Source organism: Cetorhinus maximus, chromosome 17 (assembly GCF_964194155.1).
Source record: "Cetorhinus maximus chromosome 17, sCetMax3.hap1.1, whole genome shotgun sequence".
NCBI lineage: Eukaryota > Metazoa > Chordata > Chondrichthyes > Lamniformes > Cetorhinidae > Cetorhinus > Cetorhinus maximus.
In genome coordinates, this window is record NC_135895.1 from 84,840,301 (window position 1) to 84,866,489 (window position 26,189).

The following is a 26,189-nucleotide window of genomic DNA, read 5'->3' on the forward strand; positions in this document are numbered from 1 at the left end:
CCACCTGCATTTCTGCCCTCGATCATTTTCATGAGGGCAAGGGAGAGAGTGGGCCCCAGAATCCATCCATTGAGAGCCCGCCCCAGGTGAGTTTTGTTTAATTTTCATGGATGCAACTGAACTTTAGCAGCTGGAGGCATGAAACATGGATTGGAGGCAGGAAGACTTTGAAAGGTAAGTAAAACGGTTTTTGCTTCCTTTACTGTTCATCGTTAAATGCTGTAACATCACTTGTATCTATATTCAGTCGAGTGAGTCAAGACAATGCCACAATTGGAAGATAACTACCCCTTGAACAATGTGTTTGTCAAATTGTTTTTTCTGCCAACTGGCAAGCTGTCAAATAAAAGATCAACATTATAAATGTGGAAAAGCCTTCAGTTGAGTTAAAAAAAGTTTGCGCAATGGATAAAAAGGTGGAGTACATTTCACTATTGGTGGGAGGGGGTGGGGGGGCAGCTTAGAATGATAAACAAGTGTAAATGTTTAATCTTTTCTCATTCGTTTTACGTCTTCAGTTTAGATATCTGTTGAGATAACAGTTCTGAAACCTATTTGTTTACTCAGGGAGTTTTATGGGCTCTTGGTTGCAATCCAATGGCTTAATTGTTTTAACAGTGCTTAATATTGTTTACACAATTGGTTTGAAGAGTAGTTTTACTTGCTTGGAGTTTAGGGGCTATTCAATGGTTTCCAACTGCTATAGTAGGTCTTGTAAGTTATGTTCATAAGGTGGATAATGGGTGAAGGAGGTGCTGAGGGGATTAAGATGAAGGGGTGAGGGGGATGAGAGTGTGCAGGGGATGAGAGGGTAGGGAGCTTTAAAGTGGTCAGAAGGTATATGAATGCATAGTAAGCACAAGGTTGCATTTTTTTTTGGAATGGATGTGGGCCTTTTAACCTGTCTGTTCTGGCCCATCTCCACTCCAGCCTTGGTCTTGCCTCCAGGGCACTTGGGGCCTGGATCCCGAGAAGATCCTACCTACGAGCAGTTTTGAAACAAAGGTAGGATTGCGACAGTGATTTAGGGTCATCTACCACTTGAACACCGGCCCCTGGACTCCAAGCATAAATTATGAGGACAGATTGCAATTATTGTATCCCTTAGAATTTAGAAGATGGCTGGGGAGTGTAGGACTTGTGGGGGCGCGGGGGCATAATCTAAAAATTAGAGTCCCTGACCTTTCAAGAGTGAAGTTAGGAAATGCTTCTACATATAAAGAATACAACAAGTTTGGAATTCTTTTCTGCAGGTGGCAATTTGATGCTAGATGAATTGTAAATTTTAAATCTGAGATTGATTTTGTTTTGTTATCCAAAGGCATTAAAGGATATGGGGTAAAGGCGAATAAAGTTAGGTCACAAATCAGCTATGGTCTCATTGAATTGTGGCAGAACAGGGTTGAGGGGCTAAATGACCTACTCCAGTTCTTATGTTCCTAATTATTGATTTTGCTGTCTGTAAAATGTAATTTAAAGTGAAGGATAATCAATGCACTTTACTTTCTGGTTTGCTGTCTGTGAGAATATTTCAATGTGATTAGCTGTTTACCCTGCTCGATGGCATCACTGTTGCTAGGTGCCTAGGGATCATCTTGACTTGCCACCAGATTCAAACTATCAGTGGGAAAGAGGAAACCGACATCACAGAGATTGCTAGATTTTTGCGGATACATTTCTTTGAGGTCTTAGAGGCACTGAGATGGTATTTCCCGTCTTGAGGGAAACTCGATCTAGGGGGTGCAGTTTCAGAATAAGGGGCCTCCCATTTAAGACAAGGTTGAGAAAGAATTTCTTCTCTCAAGGGGTCGTTAATCTTTGGAATTCTCTACCCCAGGGAGCTGTGGAGACTGGGTCACTGAAATATGTAAGAGTTGGACAGATTTTCATTGTGGGGGGGAGGGTGGAGGGAGAGGGTGGTGGGTGTGCATGTAAGACAGTGGATTTGAGGCCACAATCAGAGTCATCATGATCTTATTGAGTGGCAGAATAGGCTCAAAGGGCCAAATGGCCTACTCCTACTTCTTATGCTCTTATTATGTTAACAGTGACCATCATCACTTTGCTGCTGAATTTAATCTGGGCCAACTATCAGCTATGGACAGGGATTACATAGAATGCACAAGAAATATGGACAGTGGTTACCCAGGATCTAATGGATTCTTGAAACTGAGAACCAGTTAAACAAAACGTGTCAGGTAAACACACCTTTAGCCTTGACGTCATCCACAAGTGGACAAGGTACTTTAACAGTAACTGCACTAGGTCTGGAGCGTCTTCCAGTGTTATCCACTGCCCACAAGGTAAACCTGGGTAAAACACAACAATCCTCAAAGTTAGCTTTTGTGCTGTTAAATAATACAGTTACCTTATTAATCTTTGAAATGAAGCATGCTCAGGCATCTGTGAAGTGCGGTTGCTGCAGTATTTTCTAGTTAGACTAAAACCAGCTGTGATTTCAGCTGGAGTTCAATTCAGATCAGAAATAGCATTGGCAAACTTGTGAATAGAAGGAGACCAGTGTGATCTATTTAGCCACTTGGGCAGAACGAGTAGCCCACAATCTGCACTTGTAAGAATAAGCAGAGAATCAGAGAGCAGTCAGATCAAAATGTGACAGATACTGGCCCATTCTCAACTTCCCTTGATTCCACACACACCAGCCTTTCTCGGCACAACAACCTGCATTTATATGGTGACTTTAATGCGGCAGAGTGCCTCACAGGAACAATTATCAAACAAAATTAAGACAGGTGCAACTTAAAGGAGGAGAGAGGTAGAACTACCAAATGTTTTAGGAAAGGAATTTCAGAGCTTAGGGCAGCTGAAGGTACGGCCAGCAATGGTAAAGCGATGAAAATGATGGATGCGCAAGTGAGAAAGATGGAGGAGCACAGCGATCTTGCAAGGCTAAAGGAGGTTATAGGGATAAGAAGGAGTGAGGCTGCAGGAGGGATTTGAACAGAAGCATAGGCACCCAGAACTTGTTTGCTACCAACTCTGCTCCAGGCTGCCACAGGAGCTATCAGCAATAATCAGTCAGATTGCGTTAAGTGGCTGGGAGGAGCAGTCATTTTGTTTTTCATTCACTACCATTCAGTTTTTGAGCCCAACAGAGCACTGTAGATGTAAAAATCACCAGCATCTTTATCAAGTCTGTCTATGTGTTTCTATAGTGATTAATGGCGCCATCTACAAGTATGGCAGCATTTCTTGCAAAGCCACTGGATCCAAGCTTTTGTTACCTCCAGTCTTGCTTATGAACATCCACCCTTCATAAACTTGAGCTCATATAAAATTCTGCTGTCCATATCCAACATTGCACAAAGCCTCATTCGCTATCCTTGTGCTCATTGACCTCCAGTGGCTCCCAGTCCATCAATGCTTCAATTTTAAAAGTCTTGCGTTAATTTTCCTCTGTGGCCTCACCACCGCTTCCCCAACTGTGTAATCTCCTTTAGCTCTACAACCCTCTGAGAAATATATATCCTTCCAGCTCTTGGAGATGGCCTCTTGTGCATCTCTCATTTCCTGACCCTACCACTGCCGGTTATGCCTCCAGCAGTTTAGTTCCAAAGTTTTAGAACTCCCTCCACAACCCTCTTGGCTTCCTTCATCATCTCCCCCACCCTCCCCCCATCCCCCGCCTCTCTCTCTCCCCCTTAAAGATGCTGCTTAAAAACCTCACTCTTTGGCCAAGTGTTTAGTCTCGTTCTTTGCTTTGGTGCCAATTATTGCCCGATTATGCTCCTGCAAAGCTCCTGGGGATGCTTTACTACATTAAAGGTACTATGTGAATGCAAATTGCTATTGTTATTGTTGCTGTCATCTCTGCAAGGCTGGAAATATTTATTTTTTTAAGGCTACTGGCATAACCTATTGTACATTGATATTTTCCAAGAATATATTCAGGTTTGTGAGCCAACTAGATATAAAATGACTATCCATCAAATCCTTAATGCCCTAATCCAACCAAATGCCTTTCACTAGAACAATCCAGCATTTTTACACTTCACTGTCCTTTACTTGAGACATAAAAGTAAAGTGGCATATCGTAGAAGATGAAAGTGGAGTATTAAATTACTTTTCAATATGTTCATAATCTTGATGGTCTTCACCAGTCTGGAAATGTTAACAATACAAGAAGTGCAGGATTACATCGTGGCCAGGACTTCACGCTCCCCCGTCGGTGCATTTTTAGGCAGAGGGAGCGTGAAATTGAAGGAACGGGATTCCCTCCGGGTTCCCACCTGCTCCGGCCATGCAGCGATTTTACCCTGGTGTGGGCAAGCCCTTGGACAGGAAGCCCACCCTTGTCCCAAGTGAGGCCCTTAAGCGGCCAATTATTGGCCATTTAAGGGCCGTTTCCCGCCCAGCCTCAAAATTATTGAGGCTGGCGGAAGGATAGACCTTGTGTGGTGGAAGCCTGAAAATCAACAGACTTAGATCTCGGGCAGGAAGGTGGGGGGTGCCTCCATCAGAAGGCCCCTTCTGAAGTCGAGTGCCCACCCCCCCCGCCCACTTTAAGATTAGGTGGCCTCCGGACCTTCCGCCACCCCCAGCCATTTCCCCAAGACCCTGATCACCTCCTTTGTGCCCACCACCCCTCCAAGGCCTTCCCTACCTTACCTGCCCTGGGACCTCTTGAACTTAGCTTGGCCTCCAGTGCATGGACTTAGACCAGGATTTTCTGGCTCTGCCATGGCAAAACCCACCATGGGGAATGCAGCGGACCAGCCAAAAGTTCATTGACATTCGGTGGGACCGGACGACCCTGGCGGGAAAATCCCACCTTTAATCCCAGACATCCTCATGCACTTCTTCTTCAGTCCACTGCAGCTCTTGGCACTGCAGGGACTGGAGTGGCCGGCAGCTCTGTAAGGCGGGACTTCCTCCCGAGTGAGGGGCGGAAACCCCGCCTGTGGCTACTTAACGCTCATTCGAGCGTGAAATGGCTGCGGGCACTCAGAGTCGGAGGGGACTGTGTTCCTCACTGATTCTTGGATGGTGGGAAGTGAGACCCACCATCCAAAAAATTCAGGCCCATGTGTGTGAGATTTGCAAGAAGCAAATAATTGAATAAACAGATCTCCTCCACCACCCACTCCAACCCACCCTCATAAAAATGATCCACTTGGAGAATACAGTGACAAATCTGTGTCATTGTTAAACACAAGGGCAGTTTTTCTTCATGGAGTAAGATTCTAGTTCTTGGTGCCATGAAATTCTGCAAGGAGGCCTAGTTCACACCTTTGACTCCACCCTCTCTACCACTGTTGTTAAAGATAATAGCGCCAACATAGCAAATGTGTTAAGCCCACCTATACTCTGTGAGACACATCAATGTTTTGGACGCTGTCTTTCCACAAATGGTTGCTTAACATCTGGACTGTTTATGCTGCACTTTTGAACACTTGCCAAGTTGGATCATATTTTAATTCTGGTCTCAAATTAAATGGCTTAGGTAAAATCTACAATGTATATATGGTACATGCTGGAGTGAGAGAAGAAAGAGAGAGAAACTTAGAGCGGGAGAAACTGAGAAGGATTCAACCTTTTCTCTAAACAAATTGCATTAAAATTAATTAGAATGATATCTAAAACTAAGTAGATAACAATTTCAGAACCTAATCTATAATTTATTCAAGAATGTTAGCTTTTTCACATTATTATGAATTATAATCTATAACAGCTGTGTGCTGAGTAAATGTGCTATGATGTCTTGCTATGAATGTTGCTTGGTTTATCATGAGCACACAGGCATACCCTGAAAATAGAAATCCCGACATTGTTCAATTCTCTCTAACATGGTGACTTCTGCTGCTCTCAATGGCACTTTCTAGTAACTCACCCAAAAAGCCTTCATGTGCAAGCCTAGTGCACCAATATCTGAGCCAGTGCTCATGCAAATTGCACTTGCAGACAGAAGAGACCGCATAGCGACCAGGAGCAGGTCTTCCCCTCCTTGTCCGAGAGGCACCTTGTCGGAGAGGCACTCAGATCAGTGGTAGCATCCTAATTCTGTTCTTGCTGAAGGAGATTAACTCAGCACTCCTGGTGGATTGAACCTGGGATACTCCTGGTCTCTGAGGCTCAGTAACACACCACAGCATGCACTTACCATCTCAGGGAGGCTTATTCAATTATTTCTTTTTCATGAATAATATTGAGAAGGGCTCACAATTCCCTCATTGTGTCAAAATTACCTTTGAATTGTGGAGCTTCTGGTTTGCACTATACCCCAATTGCAGCTAGAGAGCAGCTCAATGGCTACCTCCCAGGATCTGAAAAGTGATGAATAATCAAGTCTGAAAGATCACACTCTGATGCCAACTTTATAAAGAGGAGGGTCAAAACCTCGGTTGCCTCAAGACAACATCAAAAATGCCGAAGACCCCAATCTCACTATATTGCTTTAACCTGGTCCAGGCTGGTGTGGTTCATATGGTTTTACGAATTAAATACTTGCACATGTTTGCAGTTAGGGAGACCTAGCTTTGTGTTTTGCATCCAAGAGACAGCAAGCGATATTGCCCAGAAAACATCTGCAGGCACCACGACCATCAGCAAATTTGGCATAAAACCCATATTCAAAACATTACCCACTTGCGCACAGCCACCTTCTATCTTTGTCTTCTCCATCTGCTGCAAATTATTCTGAATATAATATGAAACCTATGACCTCTTTCATATTTTAGAAAGGATTAACTCTCTCAAAGCTGGCTGATGAATAATGCAATTCATTTAGGTCGTCTTTGCAACAGAGAAAGCAACTTAACCGTGCTCCTCCCAACACCTCTGCTCTGCTGTCTAGCTTTACGTGTCTGCCCTTGCAGCGTTCCATTCCCAACACAAGCTGTGCACCTCCTACAAAGACTTCTCTCCCTTCCTGCATGGTCAGCTTTGAAAGCCTCCAAGGATCTATCCTAGGCATCCTCCTCCTTGTCATCTACATGCTGCATCATCTGCAGACACAGCATTAGTTTGCACATGTATGCTGACGATACCTGGCTGTACTTCAACATCGCTCCTTTCAACCGCACCTCTGCTGGACGTCCAATATTTGTCTTGGGTACAATGGCTGGTTGGTACAAATCCCACCATGGCAAGTTGTGAAAGTACTCATTCTGCATCTGCAATTGTGAAATTGAGTTCAACAAATCTGGTAAATTACAGAATAGCATCAGAAGCGGGCCATGAAAGTTGTTGGATTATTGTAAAACTTTAACAGATTTAGTAACATCCTTCATGTTAAGTATGCACCACCCCATAATTCATCTGACCGACAGTCACTTGTAGAAGATTAGTTCTGTCTTTAGTGTTATAGCAACATCCTGGACCATGACATTTGCCTTCCCGATGCTGATGGTCAAACCAAATTCTTTACAGCACGAGAGAGTCTGCCTATCTGCCGCCCAAGATGTTCCTTGGGATGGAATGCTAGTGGGGCTTTATTAGTGTAGAGCAACTCCCTGAAGAGGACTTGGTGCAGCTTTGTCTTGGATATCAGGTGGGCAAGGCTAAGCAGCTTTCCATCAGTTCTGGTGTGTATATAGACACCCTCTGTAGATTAACTGAAGAGAAGAATATGCTGAAGAGTCTTGGTGCCATAACAGATCTGACCCCACTGCAGATCTCAAAGGGTTCAGATGTTGCCCCGTTACAGCTGACCTTACCCATGACGGGTAAGGTCAGTATTGACAATGTGACGCTGGAGGTTGTTGATAGCTTCACATATCTAGGCTCCACAATCACCAGCAATCTGTCACTTGATGCTGAAATCAATATATGTATTGCAAAAACTGCAGCTGTTATGCCCAAACAGAGTGAGAGAGTGTGGAACAATAGCAACCTGACGAAAAACACCAAACTGCAAGTCTACCAAGCCTGTGTCTTCAGTGTACTCCTCTACAGTGGTTGTGAACTGGACAAGATCTGCTAGGCAGGAGCGAGAGCGCAACAGTTTCCACCTTCACTGTCTCAGCATCTCTTGGCAGGACAAGGTCACCAACTCAGATGGGTTGTGCTAATTCCATCTCCTTATACTTGTTGCTAAGCCAACGATACCTGAGCTGGAGAGGCCACATTCATTGGATGCATGATGACTGTACACCAAAAGAACTTCTGTATGGTGAACAGGCTACTGCATTATGACTCACTGGGCTGCTTTACCTCTGCTACAAGGACATCTGCAAGTGAGATATGAAGATGGCAGATATTGACACTGACCACTGGGAGACAGTCACTGGCAGCCGTGACCTCTGGAGACTTACTGTTTGGAGAGACAGCTCAGCAACCGGGAAGAGGGTCCAAAGAAAATAGAGGCCAATGAATTGTGCACCTTCTCAGCTCACTGTCGTCTTCTGCAGCCAATGTGGCAGAGGCTCATGCCAGAGTGGGGTTCCTGAGCCATGCCAGGCAATGCTTAACACAAAGTTGACCATCAAAGTGCAAACCATCCTCTTTTGAAACGAAGGCTGCTACACCAGTTCTGTCTTTATTTATCAAGCCTTGCACAGGGAGACAGTGGTGTAGTGGTAATGTCAGTGGACTAGTAACCCAAAGGCCTGGGTTAATTCTCTGGAAGCATGGGTTCAAATCCCATCACAGCAACTGCTGGAACTTAAATTCAGTTAATATAAATCTAGTCTCAGTAATGGTGACCATGAAGCCATCATTGATTGTTACACAAATCTTTCTGGTTCCTGAATGTCCATTAGGGAAGGGAATGTGCTGGTCTGGCAACATGTGACTCCAGGCCCTCTGAAATGGCCTAGCAAGCCACTCAGCTCAAGACCAATTAGGAATGGACATGCCCATAAAAACCATGGTTTTAAATGTAATTATTTGTTTGGTTATTGTTTTTCTCTCTTTTAAGCCAAGTTCACCAGAACTATTCATTATCGCCTAGCCATGAGGACAACGATCAATAGACCACTATCAAAGCCGTTCAACAGCCGCTTATTTTTGAAAAATTCATAAGACTCTGATGCCCCATCCTTAGATTTTACCCCTGGCAATAAGCTTCTCAAACATCTCTGAGATCCAGAACTCACAACACGTATGATTGTGGATATGAACCCAAATTCTATTGCTCCTCTGTAAACCTTGCTGGAATTCCCATCTTTGACTTATGGGTTTCTTGCTAGGGGTTACCACTGACCATCAAATCTCTGGCTACAAGTGCGGGGCAGATGCTGGTCACTGATAAGATTTTATAAGTTCCTGAACTCCTCAAAGCCCCTCCGCTATCTACAAGGCTCAAGTTGGGAATACGTTGGAATACCCACCATTTTCCTGGATGAGAGCAGCCACAACATTCAAGAAACCCAACACCAACTAGGATGGAGCAGTCTGTTTGATTGGGGTCCTGCTACTGAACATAATATCCATCCTTCTACTTCTGGTTCAATGTGGCTTCAGCACATGCCACCTACAGGATACAATGGAGCAATTCACCTATTTTACTTCACATCAAGTTAACTTCAACATGTCCTCCCAAATCTGTGACCCTGACACCAAGACAACCAAAAGTAGCAGCTTCAGTGGAACACCATCATTTCAAATGTCACCATCATGTTACATACCATCCTGACTTGGATGTCACCAGGTCAATATCCTAGAACTCATTGACTGATGCCACTGTGGGAAGCACCATCACCTCATGAACTGCAGCAGTTCAATAAGAAGGCCCACCACTACCTTGGCAGGACAACAAAAGATCGGCAATAAACACAGTCTTGCCAGGGTCAGCCAAGTGTCACGAAAAATAGAAAGCTCTTGGCTTAGTCAGTTAGTGGACAAACATCCATATCCCCGCTCAAATATTAGGACCTTCATTCCTCTGCAAAATAAAACTGATTTCACCATGTTTGATTTTTTTCTGTGAAGGACTTTGATATTTCTGCCCACTTGACAACAGTGACTGCACTTCAAAGTAATCGCTGAGTTACAAAATGTTTTTGAATGCCCGCACATGAGAAGGCGCTGTATGAATGTTAGTACTTCCTTCATCATTGTAGTCACTGCACAAAACCATCTTCCATTCAACGCATTCAATTAATTGGTTCCTGAGAAATTCCAGATCTGGAGAAAGTGAAGATCTATAGGTTAGGATAGTTTAGCATTATACAGAATAGGTGGTCCTGGATAGCTATACCATTATATATTGAAGAAAAGCTCGCATTTATATAGCACTTTTCATGACCTCAGTTCATTCCAATGTGCTTTACAGCAAGTACTTCTGAAATGCAGTCATTGTTGTAATGTAGGAAGTGGAGGAACATAATTAGGCTTAAATATATCAGGATAACTATACTAGTACAAAGAAATATAACCAGGTCTGAATATATCAGGATAACTATACTGGTACAAAGAAATATAACCAGGTCTGAATATATCAGGATAACTATGCTGGTACAAAGAACTATAACGGGGTCTGGATATACCTGGATAACTATACTGGTACAGAGAAATATAACCAGGTCTGGATATATCAGATTAACTATACTGGTACAGAGAAATATAACCAGGTCTGGATATATCTGGATAATTATACTGGTACAGAGAAATATAACCAGGTCTGAATATATCAGGATAACTATACTGGTACAGAAAAATATAACCAGGCTTGGGTATATCAGGATAACTATACTGGTACAGAGGAACATAATAAGGTTTGGACATATTAAGGTAAATTTACAATCATATCAGGGCTTAGCTTCAGCTCTAAGTAACATGATACTTATACTAGCAGTGAAGTTGCACAGAATAACCTATTACCCTGAAGCTTACCGGTGCCAACTGGTCACAACTATGTACCGTCCTCAAGTTTTATGCAAGCCAGTTATCAACACTACAGTGACCTACTGTTCCACCTCAACAGGCAATAAGTATTCAATTAGAATTCACCATTACCAGCCAGCCCAGCCAAGCAACAGCAGTTACCTTACAACTATCTGCTCAGAGTCAACACTAAAATAAAAATAGAAAGTGCTGGAAATATTCAGCTGGTCTGACCGCATCTGTGGAGAAAGGAACAAAGTTAACATTTGGAGAGAAATATGACTCCTGTTCAAAATGTCACTCTTCTTCTCTTCTTCTTCTTCAGCTTTTTATTTCAGATTTCCAGCATTCACAGTATTTTCCTTTTATTTCAGAGTCAACACTGATCTTGTTTTTTATTCATTCATGGGATATGGGTATTGCTGGCTAGGCCAACACTTATTGCCCATCCTTAATTGCCCTTGAGAAGGTGATGATGAGCTGCTTTCTTGAACTGCTGCAGTCCATGTGGTGTAGGTACACCCACAGTGCTGTTAGGGAGGGAGTTCGAGGATTTTGACCCAGCGACAGTGAAGGAACGGTATATTTCCAAGTCAGGATGGTGAGTGGCTTGGAGGGGAACTTCCAGCTGGTGTTCCCATCCATCTGCTGCCCTTGTCCTTGGCCGTGGGTTTGGAAGGTGCTGTCAAATAAGTCTTGGTAAGTTGTTGCAGTGCATCTTGTAGATGGTACACACTGCTGCCACTGTCCGTTGATAGTGGAGGGAGTGAATATTGAAGGTGGTAGATGGGGTGCCAATCAAGTGGGCTGCTTTGTCCTAGATGGTGTCGAGATTCTTGAGTGTTGTTGGAGCCACACTCATCCAGATAAGTGGCGAGTATTCCATCAAACCCCTGACTTGAGCCTTGTAGATGGTGGGCAGGCTTAGGGGAGTCAGTAGGTGAGTTACTCTCCACAGAATTCCCAGCCTCTGACCCGCTTTTGTAGTCACAATATTTATACGGCTGGTCCAGTTCAGTTTCTGGTCAATGGCAACCCCCCAGGATGTTGACAGTGGGGGATTCAGTGATGGTAATGCCATTGGATGTCAAGGGGAGACGGTGAGATTCTCTCTTGTTGGAGACAGTCATTGCCTGGCACTTGTGTGGCATGAATATTACTGATTGTAAGAAGAGAAATGAGGGCAAATGGAAATGTAGATATAGTTGAGCTCAGGATATTTTTTAACAGCTTTAATAAATATTTCAAATTCATTAACAGAATTAAATTAGTAAAGCAAAATTAATGATAGTTATTGTACCTTTTAAATAAGCTTAATTTGAAAATAGAAGTTGAGGTGACAGGACATCAGCCTAGATTTACATATTGCTGTTATTCTAACACCAGTGCCGATCCATTTATAACCATCAGGTTAATTCTCTGTTACATTCATCGGTACAGGTAGAACAGCATCAAGGTTGGAAAGAGCGAAAGAGAACATGAAATAAAGCAAAAGTTCAGCTAATGCTGAACTTGGGTTTCGAAATTCTCTGTGTTGTAGGAGGACAAGAAGATTGACACAGTTGTGATGTCCTATAGAGCGACAGACTTTGTGACCAGCCTTCATTTCCAAACATAGTGGGGATGATGATGGGGAGGCGTGACCACATTTGGAACTGACAAGAAGTGAGGCAAGTTGAAAACACAAACAAAGTATGAGCAAAACTGAAAGGCGCAGGAAAGGTAGTGGCATGGTAATAGTGATTGAAACCTATAAGTGAGGGAGGGTCAAAACCCTACAACTGTGAGGGAGGCACTTGGGAGATCAGCTGCCTGTAGATATGGCAGGGACATTTATGTCCAAGCTGGATTTGGTCTCTGAGAATTGACCTGTTGAGGGGAAAATATAATTTACTTTGCCCTGGAGGAGTTAAAAACATGAGATAAAGACAAAAGTAAGTATAGTGAAATAATCATATTGAAATGTTTAGCTCAGTTGGATGGCTAGAACACTGATGTACTGTATTACTTTACAGTTAACCATATGACTCATTGTTTTGATATTAATCTTATTAATAAATTAAAGCAACAAGATGATTAGATCATCAATCATTAGCAACCATTTATAACAATTATTGATCCTACTGTCAAAATGAAGCCCTGGCAGAGATGAAATCAAACTCCTCAGCTGAGAGCAACACTATTCTCCATTGGGAATTAGAATCAGATCTACCCAAATTGCGGAATAAACTTCAAAGTTATCATGACCTTCAAAGTTGATATCTTTCCAATCTTCACAAAACCATGTTTGATGAGATCATTTGCTGAAAATGTCCCAGACAATGTTACGTAAGTAAGATAAGACTGGCGTACAACATTTCTGCTCCAGCATGAAAGCATTTTACTAAATGGGTTAAAGACAGTTTTGCTATCAGGAGCCTTTGTTAAAGAGGAAGCCTCAGCAACAGCGTCATTTTAAATAAGAGGAAGTCAAATCATCAAGGTCACGACACAGTCATATTTAAAGAGGGAATCTTGCTCCAAGAGTCCATTCAAACTTCTGCCAAAATGCCCGTTCACCATAATTGACTCACACAATCTGAACCACTTTTTAAAGAAGAAATCTTCTTATCCTGGGAGTGGGGAGGGGGGCCTCATTTGAACCTTGTTTTGGTCTCAATGTACTAGTCCAGGATATATTAAGTCAAGACTGGAGTCCAGGACCATGCAGACTTTTGATTCACCATCATTCTTGTCTGCTGTGATTGTGCTGAATTTGAGAGAGCCCAATGGAGTGTTCACATCTATTCTGTGATGGGTCAGTCATGGCAAAAGAAAGATTTGCATTTTTTTTCTTTCATGGGACATGGGTGTCTCTGGCAAGGCCAACATTTGTTGCCCTTATGCTTGCTAGGCCATTTCAGAGGGCAGTTAAGAGTCAACCACAATGCCATGGGTCTGGAGTCACACACAGGCCAGACTTCCTTCTCCAGAGGATGCTAGTGTTTTTACATCAATTGACCATTTACTGAGACTAGCTTTATATTCCAGAGTTATTAATTTAATTTAAATTCCACCAGCTGCTGTGGTGATGGTGGTATTTGAAATCACATCCCCAGAGTATTAGCCTGGGTCTCTGAACTGCTAATCCAGTGACATAACCGCAACACCACCAACTCCCCCAAATTTATGCAGTGCCTTATCAAATCTGAAAGAATCAAAGATAGCACCTAAAAGGAATGAATTTCAAAGTGAAGCAATCATGAGACCCATTTTGTGCATAGCTAGTGCCTGTGATTTTCAGTCTCAGATCAACTGGGAATCTTTTCTTGCCGTGTAAGTAGCATCCCTGAGTCATAGAAGAGCACATAGGTGAACTGTTGGGCCATTAGCGTTTGAGTGAGTACTTAGCCTTGATGTTGGCAGTTCAATTACATCCTTCCTTCGAGGTGAAAAAAGGCCCAGATTTTCATCCCCAGGTTCGGACTCATAGAGCCGGGAGGTTTCCCGTTTCGGCGAACCTGACTTTAAAAATGGCCACCCACATGCCATATTTTAGGTTGGGGCTGAGTTGGGGGGTTGGGGTGTGGGCTGAAGTAGGATACGGGGAAGGCAACCCCAGAATGAGAGCGGAGGCTGCAAGGTGCAGAGGCGCTTTGTATAAATAAATAAACCAAAAATAAAACAGCGCTCACCCCTCAATACCCACGACCCCACACACTCCCTATACCCCATCCATGTGAACCCATGTTCCCACCCACCCCCAGTGCCCTCGTACTCCTTATGCCAACTCAGTGCCTCTCTACTTACCCCCATTGCCCCATACCCCCATGCCAACTTAGTGCCAACTCATGCCAAACCATGCCCACCACCCTTTTCCCTTATGCCCTTCATGCCAACTCACCTGTTATCCTTTGACAGTTTTGACAACTTTGACGGCACACTTCCAGGACAGCTTTTACACTCCCAGGGCACCTTTGAAATTTTCTGGACAGCTTTGGCTGTTCTTTGACAGCTGAACAGCTCTTTAACAGTTCATTGATATCTAGACAGCTCTAACAGTTCCTGGAGAGCTAGACAGACCCTTGACAGCTGGACAGCTCCTTCATTGCTTCTTGACAGCTGGACAATTTTTTGACAGTTTGACAGTCCCAATGAGTTTTGTGCATAAAAAATGCATAATCATGTTCACTTATAACAATCCCAAAGGGTGCCTTACCTCTCCCAAAGGTGTCCCAGGACCCTATCTAAAGGTGCACCTTACCTCTCCAAAGGGGTACCCTGGCTATCCAAATGCATCCACCAAGTTCAGACCTCCTCTTACCTGGTTTAATCTGCACATGTCCGGTTTCACACTCCTGGCCTTCCAAAATCCCACTTCAGTGGTGATTTAATTAGCCAGCTGCCACCACAAATCGCACATGCATGAGCTTTTAAGTTGGCACTTGAGTGCATTTTTGGGAATTCAGGGGAACAGAGTCCTGGGAGATGAGACTGAAACCCTGCGAAGTGGGCTGTCGTTGATGCCATCTGAGTTGGAGTCACTTTTGGAGAGAATTCCAAGGTGAGATCTTTGAAGGTGGAGGCTGGAATCCCTTGTGAGAGAGATAGAGTTTCAGCGAGGTTGGGTCCAGTGTTTACTGGAGACGGGGTGGGTTGCTAAGAAATCCATGGACTCAGTCTTGGTCACATGTTCAATCACAATTTGCCTGTTAACCCCCTGAGGGTTAGAGTATAAGATAAATATTGTAAATAATTTTATCTTTCTGACCTTGTATGGTAAAGTTTATCTTTGTTTGTTCAAACCCTGGAATCTTGTGGCTTTGTTCTCTTAGCAAGTGTCTTGAATTTCAAACTTCGGCATGAATCGTTCCAGATTTGCATTAAGTGCGGTAGCGGACGGGTAAAACGATATTTTACCCGCTGGCTGCAATGGCGGCTTTTCACGTATCATCCCGAACCCACCGCATTCCCGGGAAACATGCCGTTTCCATGGCAGGCGGGCTCCCATTTGCCCGCCCTGCCATCACCTCACTGCTTCATCACGCTGGGTACCATATTTAAAGTCCAGCCATGTGCACACATCCCAATGCTTCCAGCCTATGACTACTACAGGAAAGGTGTCCACGAAAGGCAAAAAGACTGCAGCCCCCTGGTTTAATGACCCATCAATGGGATGCCTTTTGGATGCCATGTAGGCCTGCCATGATGTCCTCTACCCCCACTCTGGCCGCAGGATGGGCAGTGGCATGACCAACCAGGCTTGGGAGGCAGTGGCAATGGTGATCAGTGCCAGTGCTGCACAGAAAAGGTTTGCCAGCCAATGCAGATGCAGGATGAATGATCTCATCTGTGCAGCCAGGGTATGGCAACCATCTCATTACTCTAAACTCACACACTCAAGCCTATCACACATTCACTGGCATCTCACTCACTACCAGCTCAAGGGATGTCACCACCCATTCTCACACACACCCTCACATGTCCATCTGGTCTCATCTCCTCTGGAGACTGCCTCCTCAGCCCTCACTATCTTAAAGCCACTTGCACAGGTCAACATGTGTCCCCACACACAACCTGGGTACTCTCCTTCCCTTGTGTCACTCTCATCATGCAGCTTCTTCCCTTGCCTGAGGCCACTTCTGCCCCTTCGCCAAGCAAGCACTAGCCCTGCAGCCATTGAAAAGTCACCCACATATGGCTGGTCTGGTATGTAGAAACCTGCCATGGGCCCCCCTAAAAATGATGTGGTGAAGCCTGGCGCTGATGACTGCGAAAGCTGACCGAAGCAAGGTAAGCAAACAGACCTCGAAGTCTCGAGTGAAGTGCAGCCTTACAGCTGTATGTCGCTTATGTGCTGTTGTGAAACACGTCAGTGTGTTTTCCCGCTGACATGGGTGGACGATCCAGCAGGGGAGACGATTCCGGCGGGCTGGCTTTATAATGATATGCTGATATATTACAATGAGGTTTCCAACGTCTGCTGGTGGAGAATGCGGCCCACCATCAGCAGGCTGAACGGATGATCGTGAACTGGTTTCACACCATCGTGAAACTGATCACGCCATACTGTCCACTCATGCCACCGAACACGCCCGACCATAAGACCATAAGAGATAGGAGCAGAAATTAGGCCATTTGGCCCATCGAGTCTGCTCCGTCATTCAATCATGGCTGATAAGTTTCTCAACCGGATTCTCCCGCCTTCTCCCCGTAACCTTTGATCCCCTTACCAATCAAGAACCTATCTATCTCCGTCTTAAATACACTGAATGACCTGGCCTCCACAGCCTTCTGTGGCAATGAATTCCATAGATTCACCACTCTCTGGCTAAAGAAGTTTCTCCTCATCTCTGTTCTAAAAGGTCTTCCCTTTACTCTGAGGCTGGGCCCTCGGGTCCTAGTCTCTCCTACTAATGGAAACATCTTCCCCATGTCCACTGTATCCAGGCCTTTCAGTATTCTGTAAATTTCAATCAGATCCCCCCTCATCCTTCTAAACTCCATCGAGTATAGACCCAGAGTCCTCAAACGTTCCTCATATGTTAAGCCTATCATTCCTGGGATTGTTCTCATGATCCTCATCTGGACCCTCTCCAGGGCCAGAGCATCCTTCCTGAGATACGGGGCCCAAAATTGCTCACAATATTCTAAATGTGGTCTGACCAGAGCCTTATAAAGCCTCAGCAGCACATCCCTGCTTTTATATTCTAATCCTCTTGAAATAAATGCCAACATTGCATTTGCCTTCCTAACTACTGACTCAACCTGCAAGTTAACCTTAAGAGAATCCTGGACTAGGACTCCCAAGTCCCTTTGCACTCCAGATTTCTGAATTCTCTCCCCATTTAGGAAATAGTCTATGCCTCTATTCTTCCTACCAAAGTGCATGACCTCACACTTCCCCACGTTGTATTCCATCTGCCACTTCTTTGCCCATTCTCCTAGCCTGTCCAAATCCTTCTGCAGCCTCCCCGCCTCCTCACTACTACCTGTCCCTTCACCTATCTTTGTATCATCTGCAAACTTAGCCAGGATGCCATCAGTTCCTTCATCTAGATCATTAATGTATAAAGTGAAAAGTTGTGGTCCCAACACTGACCCCAGCGGAACTCCACTAGTCACCCGCCACCATCCTGAGAAGGACCCCCTTAGCCCCACTCTCTGCCTCCTGCCAGACAGCCAATCTTCTATCCATGCTAGTACCTTGCCTCTAACACAATGGGCTCTTATCTTACTGAGCAGCCTCCTGTGCGGCACCTTGTCAAAGGCCTTCTGGAAGTTCAAGTAGATAACATCCATTGGCTCTCCTTTGTCTAACCTACTTGTTACCTCCTCAAAGAATTCTAACAGATTTATCAGGCATGACCTCCCCTTGATGAAACCATGCTGACTTTGCCCTATTTTACCATGCACTTCCAAGTATTCTGAAATCTCATCCTTAATAATGGACTCTAAAATCTTACCAATGACCGAGGTCAGGCTAATCGGCCTGTAATTTCCCGTCTTTTGCCTCACTCCCTTCTTAAACAGGGGGGTTACATTAGCGATTTTCCAGTCCTCTGGGACCCTCCCTGACTCCAGTGATTCCTGAAAAATCACCACTAACGCCTCCACTATCTCTTCAGCTATCTCCTTCAGAACTCTGGGGTGTAATCCATCTGGTCCAGGTGATTTATCCACCTTCAGACCTTTCAGTTTTCCTAACACCTTCTCCTTGGTAATGGCCACCATACTCACCTCTGCCCCCCGACTCTCATGAACTTTGAGGATGTTACTCGTGTCTTCCACCGTAAAGACTGACACAAAGTACCTATTCAGTTCCTCCGCCATTTCTTTGTTCCCCACTACTACTTCTCCAGCGTCATTTTCCAGCTGCCCAATGTCCACTTTTGCCTCTCTCTTACCCTTTATATATCTAAAAAAACTCTTGCAATCTTCTTTTATATTACTGGCTAGTTTACTCTCATATTTAATCTTCTCCCTCCTTATTTTTTTTTTAGTAGTCCTCTGTTGGTCTTTGTAGGCTTCCCAATCCCCTGGTTTCCCACTGCTCTTCACCGTATTGTATGCTTTCTCTTTAGCTTTTATGCTGTCCCTGACTTCCCTTGTCAGCCATGGTTGCCTCGTCCTCCCTTTAGTATGCTTCTTCTTCCTAGGGATGAATTTTTGCTGTGTCTCCCAAATTACTCCCAGAAACTCCTGCCATTGCTTTTCCACTGTCTTTTCTGTTATGCTCATCTCCCAGTCAATTCTGGCCAGCTCCTCCCTCATGCCTCTGTAGTTGCCTTTATTCAACTGTAATACCATTACATCTGATTCCAGCTTTTTCCTCTCAAATTGCAGGGTAAATTCTATCATATTATGGTCACTTCCTCCTAAGGATTCCTTCACCTTAAGCCCCCTTATCAAATCTGCCTCATTACACATCACTAAATCGAGAATTGCCTGTTCCCTAGTGGGCTCCACCACAAGCTGCTCCAAAAAGCCATCTCGTAGACATTCCACAAATTCCTTTTTTTTGGGATCCACTACCAACCTGATTTTTCCAGTCTATCTGCATATTGAAATCCCCCATGATCACTGTAACCTTGCCTTTCTTACATGCCTTTTCTATCTCCTGGTGTATCTTGTGCCCCACATTCTGACTACTGTTCGGAGTCCTGTACATAACTCCCATTATGGTTTTTTTACCTTTGCGGTTCCTCAACTCTACCCACACAGATTCTACATCATCTGACCCTATGTCATTTCTTGCTATCGATTTAATTTCATTTCTTACTAACAAAGCAACCCCACCCCCTCTGCCAACCTGCCTATCTTTTCGATAGGATGTATGTCTTGGATATTTAGCTCCCAGTCCTGATCCCCTTGCAGCCATGTCTCCGTGATGCCCACCACATCATATGTGCCAATTTCAACCTGTGCCTCAAGGTCATTTACCTTATTTCGTGTACTGCATGCATTCAGATACAACACCTTCAATCTTGTATTTCCCATCCCCTTTCTCATTGTCATCCATTTATCTGATGTGCTTGAAGTTAGATTCCTAGCCCTTTCCAAACACTCTGTCCTATTTTGTGTTCTGGAGACTTTAATAGCCTCTCCTGGGCTCTCCTTTCTTTTCAGTTTTTTCATAATTTTCCATGAAGTTGAATCCACACCCCCACACGCTAACCTGCTGCTTTGTTTCCCATTAGTCATACTTCTTGGAGTTTTACCCTTCCCTTCCCCCCCACTTTCTAGTTTAAAGTCCTGTTGACCACCTTAGTTACTCTTTTCACTAGAACATTGGTCCCAGATCGGTTCAGGTGAAGACCGTCCCAACGGTACAGATCCCTCCTGTTCCAATACTGATGCCAGTGCCCCACGAAATGGAACCCCTCTTTCCCGCACCACTCCTTTAGCCGCGTGTTTACTTCCCTTATTCTCGCGCCCCTTTGCCAATTTGCACATGGCTCGGGTAGTAATCCGGAGATTAGCACCCTTGAGGACCTGTTCTTTAATTTAGTTCCTGGTTCCTGATAATCCCCAAACAGGTCCTCTTTCCTAGTCTTACCTATGTTATTTGTCCTGATGTGGACCACAACAACTGGATCCTAACCCTTCCTCTCCAATATCCTTTCAAGCCGGTCAGAGATGTCCCTCACCCTGGCACCGGGCAGGTAACATACCATGTGGGACTCTCGATCCTGCTTACAAAGGATGCTATCAATTCTCCTAATTATAGAATCCCCTACAACTACCACTTGTCTTTTTGCTCCTCCCTCTTGAATGGCCTCCTGTACCACGGCGGGCATGGAATATCCCGGCCTTTGTCTACTTTAAACAAAAAGCTACAGGTCCCTAACCACATCTTACCGAAAACTTAGGGGTTTGGTCCAGGATCATAACAACTTCAAAATTCTCAACTTTGTTTTAAAATATCCCCATGGCCCAACGTAAATTGCAGAAAGTTAACATGCAGGTACAACAATCAATTAGTAAAGCAAAAGTTATTTTACCCTTTGTTACAAGGGGTTTGGAGTATGAAGAATTCTTACTACAATTATGCAGGATATTTTTGAGGCCACACCTGGAGCACTGTGTGCAGTTTTGGTCTATTTATCTAGGGAAGGATATACTTGTCCTTGAGGGAGTGCAATAAAGGTTTACTGGACTGGTCCCTGGAATGAGAGGGTTGTTCTATGAGGAGCGATTGAGTAGATTAGGGCTTGATTCCTTGGAGTTTAGAAGAATGAGAAGTGATCTTGTTGAAACTTAAAATTCATAACAGGTAGGTGCTGAGAAAATGTCTCTCCTCACTGAGGAATGTCGATGGGTCACAGGCTCAGAATAAGGGATCAGCCACCTAGGACTGAGGTAAGGAGAAAATGTTGTCACTTAAAGGCTTGTGAATCTTTGGAATTCTCTATCCCAGGGAGTTATGGATGTTCAGTCACTGAGTATATTCAAGGCGGAGATTGATAAATATTTGAGTATTAATGAAATTAAGGCATATGAGGACAGTGTAGGAAGGTGGAGTTAATGTAGATGATTGGCCATGATCTTATTGAATGGCAGAACAGTTGGAAGGGCCAAATAATCTACTGCAGCTCCTAGCTCTTGTGTTCTTAAAGCAAGCGGGGTCATCTATAGGCATTGTTACAGTTCTATAATATTTCCAACACTCTATGCAATGAAATGATTTGTGACAGCAGTTTTGATTGACCTGTTAGATGAAAGAATATCAGAAAGGCCTGTGCTCGAGCCTAACCTTATGCTTGAGAAGGTGATACAACAGGTAGAACAGTGTTAAGTTGGTAAATGCAACAAAGGGCACACCGACAAGAAAAAAATACATAGATTCTGGACGACTTCAATAGTCTTGGCAGGTCCCTCCCAATGAAACAGTGCCATCAGCAGAGAAAGAAGCCCATTGATCATCCTGAGCTCTATGATATGTCATCACCTGACATCCTGCTATAGACACAGACTGCTGCACATGTCCCTTGGTTGATCTTTAGTCATATCCTAAACAGCTTCAAGCAAACTACAGGAGCAGATGTGACAGTCATTCAAGATCTCAGTATCTGGAGAAGCTAGTGAGGACACCATAGCACTCCACTCTATGGGTAATGAATAAATACTGGCTTAGGTTGGGACCTCGTGCCTTGGAGTGGCAAGGCAAGCAGACAGAGCAGTTGTTTCAGGAAAATGCAGTGTGTGGGTGGTCTCTGGGGCAGGATTTTATGCTCCCCCCCACCGCCCCACCCACGGGTGTGTTTTTGGTGGTTGGGGGTGGGGTGGGGGGGCATGTAATATGTTGAGTGGCTAGCCCACCACCTTCTCGCCCACCCCTGGCCCAGTCCCCATAATACAGCAAGTGGGTAAGGTGCCCACTAGCCCACCTGCCCTTGGTTCTGTTGAGGGTCTTAAGTGGCCAATTATTGCCCAATTATTAAAGAAGTGTAATGATGGCTAAAGATTGCCCACTTGTCCTCAATCAGCCTGCACTACCATAACATGCTGGGCAGTGGCAGGCAATATAATACAAGAAGGCTGTTTTTTTAAAACGACTTTGTTAAAAAGGTGGTAAGGAAGAGGGTGAATGTCACTTGTGGGTGTCCTGTGCATATTGGGGCACCTCCCCATGATGTTACCCTTCCCCCTTTGTGCTTCCCCGCCTAGCCTCTAAAACCCAACCCCTCCCCACCCCCCTCTCTAGGATACCCAAGCCCTCCTTGCCTTAAAAGCCCAATGCTTACCTTTGTCTGGTGTTCAACCTCAAACTACATTGGCCACCTTTCAGTTCCAGGAGCATCTACTACTGAATTCTGGTGCTTCTGGGACTGCTAAAGCTGCCAGCCAATCAGATTTCTGGAGGAGGTGGTGGCATAGTGGTGTTATCACTGGACTAGTATTCCAGGGACCTAGGGTAATGGTTCTGGGGACCCAGGTTCAAATCCCAACATGGTAGAGGTGAAATTTTGAATTCAATAAAAATCTGGATTTAAAAGTCTGATGATGACCATGAAGCCATTGCCAATTATTGTAAAAACTCATCTGGTCCATTAATGTCCTTTATGGACGGGAATCTGCTGCCCTTACCTAGTCTGGCCTATATGACCCTCTTAAATGCCATCTGAACAAAGGCAATTAGGGATGGACAATAAATGCTGGCCGAGCCAGCATCACCCACATCCGATGAACAAATAAATAATCTCGAGGGCGGCACTTCCTCCCACTGAGGGACAGAAGCCTGGCCTTCAGCTTGCATTTCAACCAATCAGAATTGCGTCCAGTATAGATGCAGTAGAAATGGGGAAAAAGCAAGTATCCCATCTCTTCAGTAAACCAGCCAAGCTCATAATAATAGGAGTAAGTTATCTGCCCCTCAAACCTGCTCGACCATTATATTAGTGTTATAGAGTTGATCTTCTGTCAATCTTTCCTATTGGAAACATTTAACTTTATTCACAAGACAGCAGCAACAACTTCAATGTGCATCAAGCTCCATAACTAATGGAGAACTCTTCCTGTAGATGTTCTCTGCGCTGTTAACACATCGGTTTACACAAATCACGTGATCTTACAACACAGGATTATTCTTAAAGCTACAGTCCTACATTTCCCAAAACTAGAATTTACTTCATTCCTCCCCCTTTAACTTTTCTGTACATTTTGTATTTACAAGGATATTTATCTCATGACATTACAATCTTAACACAGGCCACGAAAATACAAGTTCAGTCTTTCAGGTGGTTTCCTGATTCGTGTGGATCATTGCAGTTCCACGGCTTCCGATTCTTTTGTAGGAAACACATTCTCTGAAACCACATTAGTATCAGGTACCTCATTAGGTACAGGCAGTTCAGTGTCATCCACTCCAACAGAGACATCAGGCATGTCTGTCCTTGGTTGAGCAACTTCAACAGGAACCATTGGTTCAGTAATGGCTACAGGTGGAACATCATTTTGTTGGGGTATCTCTCTTTTTCTTAAATGATCCACATGCTTATGGGTGATCTGGCCCTTTACTTCCATGTGGTACAACAATGGTCTGGTCACAGAACTCACTTTACCAGGTAACCACTTCAGTCCTCCACCGAAAATCATTACATATACTGCTTCTCCAACAGTAAATTGTCACTCACGACTATGCAACTCATGAGTCGCTTTTTGGTTCTCTTAACTTTTCTCCACCTTCCTCCCCCAAATTTGGAAGTATCAGACTTAGTCTTGTCTGAAGAGGGTGCCTCATCAGTAATTCTGCAGGTGTTGCTCCTGTCGTAGTGTCGGGGGTTGTTCTGTAGTGAAATAGAAAGCGAGCAAGTTTGGTCTCCAGTGAGTCACCTGTTAACTTTTTCATTCCCGCCCTAAAATTTTGTACTCCCTTTTCCGCCAGTCCATTTGATGACGGATGGTACGGTGCAGTCTTCACATGGTTGATACTGTTAAGGCTGATAAATCATTGGAACTCAGTGCTTGTAAATGCAGTGCCATTATCTGAGACGATTACCCCTGGCAATCCGTGGGTGGCGAATCTCTGGCCTAGTTTTTCTACAGCTGCGTCGGACGTTGGTGACTTTACCTCATAAACATGTAACCACTTGGAATAAGCATCTATAATCAATAAAAACATGGTTCCAAGGCAAGGACCAATGTAATCAATGAGTAATCGCACCCAGGGCCTACCAGGTCACTGCCATGGGTGTAATGGGGCTGCCACCAGCAACTTTTACAGCTGTTGACATTGCACACAGTGTTTTACCACCTTTTCAATGCCACCGTCCATCCCCGTCCACCAATGATAACTCCGCGTTATCGTCTTCTTTTGGGAGATCCCTGGAAGGGCACTGTGTGTGCTCTACTAAAAGTGGTTCTCTTCCTTGTTCAGGAACTACAACCCGTGCCCCCCATAATAGAAAACCATCTTGACAGCTCATCTCGTGTCTCTGGTTGAAAACCGGCTTCAATTCATCAGACTGGTTCCTGGGACTAACCATATAATACTTGGTCTCTCACTCGGGACAGGGCTGGATCACAATTTGTCCAGTTTCTTATCTGCCTGGCACAGACTGGTGAGGAATCTAGAAAAATCATCACTAATACGAGCTCCTGTGAGACTGGGACATGTTCACATTCTGTTACGAAGGAAGGTGACTTAGGGCATCGGCATTTACTATATGAATCCTTGGCCTATGCACAAAGGTGTATTCATATACTGCCAAAATCTTTGTATTCTTGCAAGGCTATGGGAGGTATAGCTTTTTCCTCGTTAAACAGACCCAAAAGTGGTTTGTGGTCTGATAATATCGTGAAATGTCGCCCGTGCACGTACTGGTGGAATTTTTTTACACCAAAAATAATCGACGGACCTTCCTTTTCGATCTGAGAATATCCTTTTTCAGTTGTGGTAAGTGTTCTGGGCACATAGCCTATTGGCCTCTCTGCGCTGTTGTCCATTTTGTGAGGTAGTACCGCTCCCGCTCCATAGGGGGACGAATCGCAGGTTAGCACCAATTCCTTCATCTGGTCATAATGCACTAACAGATTTGAAGAGCGTAAGACCTGTTTTACTTTCATGAAGGCTTCTTTTTGGGATGCCTGCCAAAACCAACGCTGTTTTTTTTTTCTTAGCAGTGAATGTAGAGGGGCTAGAACTGTGGATTCATTTGGTAGAAATCGCCCATAATAATTTATCATCCCTAAAAATGATTTAAGTTCAGGGGTGTTCTTGGGTGCAGGTGCCTCTCTTTTGCTTTAACCTTCTCTTCAGCTGGGTGTAACCCTTGGGCATCTACCCGGTGGCCCAAATAAATGACTTCATTTGTTTGAAAAGTACTTTTTTCCTTCTTCAGGTGCACTCCTGCTTTTAAAAATCGTTTCAGAACTTTCTCAAGGTTAGCCAAGTGTTCCTTTTCTGTGAATCCAGTCATCAGTACATCGTCCAGGTAGACCACAACCTGAGGTAATCCCCGTAGTAAGCTCTCCATTGTTCTCATAAAAATGGCACAGGCTGAGGAAACTCCGAAGGGCAGGGGTGTATATTGGTATAACCCTTTGTGTTATTTATGGTTACGAATTCCCGGGAGGCGTCACCCAGCTCCAGTTGTTGATATGCGTGACTCATGTCAAGTTTTGTATATGTTGTCCCTCCTGCTATTTTGGCATATAAGTCTTCAATCTTGGGAATAGGGTATCTGTCCAGTTTAGTTGTTCTGTTGACTGTTAGTTTTTAGTCCCCACAGATCAAGATGGTCTGGTCTTGTTTAAGGACAGGGGCTATGAGTGCTGCGCACTCTGAGAACTTTTATGACACCCAGCTTCTCTCGTCAGTTCAGCTCAGCATTAGCCTTCTCTCTCAGGGTGCATGGCACCAGTCTTGCTTTCAAGAAGCAAGGGGTTGCTTCTGGGTCCATGTAGATTTGGCCTGTAGGCCT

General features: G+C 44.3%; 1 protein-coding gene across 1 annotated transcript in view; it reads right to left on the bottom strand.

The window, feature by feature from the left end:
• astn1 (astrotactin 1) overlaps positions 1 to 26,189 on the bottom strand; it is a 2,710,576-nt gene that overhangs the window by 26,358 nt on the left and 2,658,029 nt on the right. The window contains exon 21 of the mRNA XM_078561790.1: positions 2,209 to 2,309. Coding sequence (XP_078417916.1) covers positions 2,209 to 2,309 — 101 coding nt within the window. The remainder of the gene's footprint in view (positions 1 to 2,208; positions 2,310 to 26,189) is intronic.